The following is a 1,075-nucleotide window of genomic DNA, read 5'->3' as shown; positions in this document are numbered from 1 at the left end:
TCAGAAGCCTTTGCCTGGGTCCAAAGGCCAGGGCAAGCTTGGCTCACAGATTGGGGGAGGGTGCCCATATCTCCCTCCCCACCCCAGGACTGACAGCCAAGAGACCGGGCAGGAGCTCAGACAGAGCTATTTTTAAAAGTCCCCTTACCTCTGGGTGGGCCGGGACCCCAGGGTTCTGAAGGAAGGGTGGGCACAGTGTCCCTGTCCTCGTCATGGAGATCTTGAGGGAACTGAGGCTCCCCAATGACCCGGGGCCCTCAGACCCAGAGGCCAAGGGCTTCCAGACGCTCCCTCCCACCAAGCCTGTACCTGAAGACCTGGGGCAGGCAGAGAGCAGCAGGGAGGCGCGGGGTGGGGGACGGGACAGGGCAGGGCGTGAGGCACACGTACCCACGCTCACCCACGCTGGCCCAGGCCCAGCAGCCTCCCGAGGCCTGGCCCAAGATCACTCCTCGGTGAAGTCCCTGTCTATGTCCATGTAGGGCTCCTCGATGTAGCTGACAAGGGCAGAGGGTGACTGGCGGTCCGGGTTCAACAGGATGGACACGGTCTCTTTCCAGTATGAGAAGCTGATGCAGGAGCTCTGGGCAAAGAGAGAGGGGCTGGGCGGGTGCCTGGGGGACCCGGGTCAAGCCCAGCACCCCACGGGGAGGGCCTTGGTAAGGGGACAAAGAGCTGCCTGCCACAGGGTCCAGGCGGGGACCAGGGACTCCAGATGCCCCTCCGAGGGGCCCTGGGTCTGCATGCCTGCAGCCCGCCCACCCGCCACCCCTCAGGGGCAGGGCACTCACGTTCTCCAGGCAGGTGCTGTCCTTGTCCTTGTGTAGGTAATGCTGCTGCCAGAAGCGCAGCAGGTTGTGGAAGTTATTGAGCAGGAAGCCAGGGTACTTCTTGCTGTGCTCCATCCGCTGCAGCAGCCGCAGGTACAGGGGCAGCCGCTCTTTCCGTCGGGCCAGCATCAGGATCACCAGGCTGGTGTTCAGGCAGCTGACATTCTCCTGCAAGCACCAGGCCATCCAGATCACGCACATGCTGGCAGCCCCAGGGGCCCCCCGGTGGAGCGGGGGGGGGGGGG

General features: G+C 64.6%; 1 protein-coding gene across 2 annotated transcripts in view; it reads right to left on the bottom strand.

Annotated features, from left to right (window-relative positions):
• Positions 1 to 445: 445 nt before the first annotated feature.
• Positions 446 to 1,075, bottom strand: part of TRPC4AP (transient receptor potential cation channel subfamily C member 4 associated protein) — a 77,453-nt gene continuing 76,823 nt past the window's right edge. For both annotated transcript variants that reach the window (XM_007447784.1, XM_007447785.1), the window contains exons 19-20: positions 792 to 998; positions 446 to 583 (exon numbers count right to left, since the gene is read on the bottom strand). In XM_007447784.1, coding sequence (XP_007447846.1) covers positions 446 to 583; positions 792 to 998 — 345 coding nt within the window. The remainder of the gene's footprint in view (positions 584 to 791; positions 999 to 1,075) is intronic.

The sequence above is a fragment of the Lipotes vexillifer genome, unplaced genomic scaffold (genome assembly GCF_000442215.2).
Source record: "Lipotes vexillifer unplaced genomic scaffold, Lipotes_vexillifer_v1.1 scaffold397, whole genome shotgun sequence".
Classification (NCBI taxonomy): Eukaryota; Metazoa; Chordata; class Mammalia; order Artiodactyla; family Lipotidae; genus Lipotes; species Lipotes vexillifer.
Note: the sequence above shows the minus strand (reverse complement) of the source record. Positions and strands in the feature narration are given on the sequence as shown.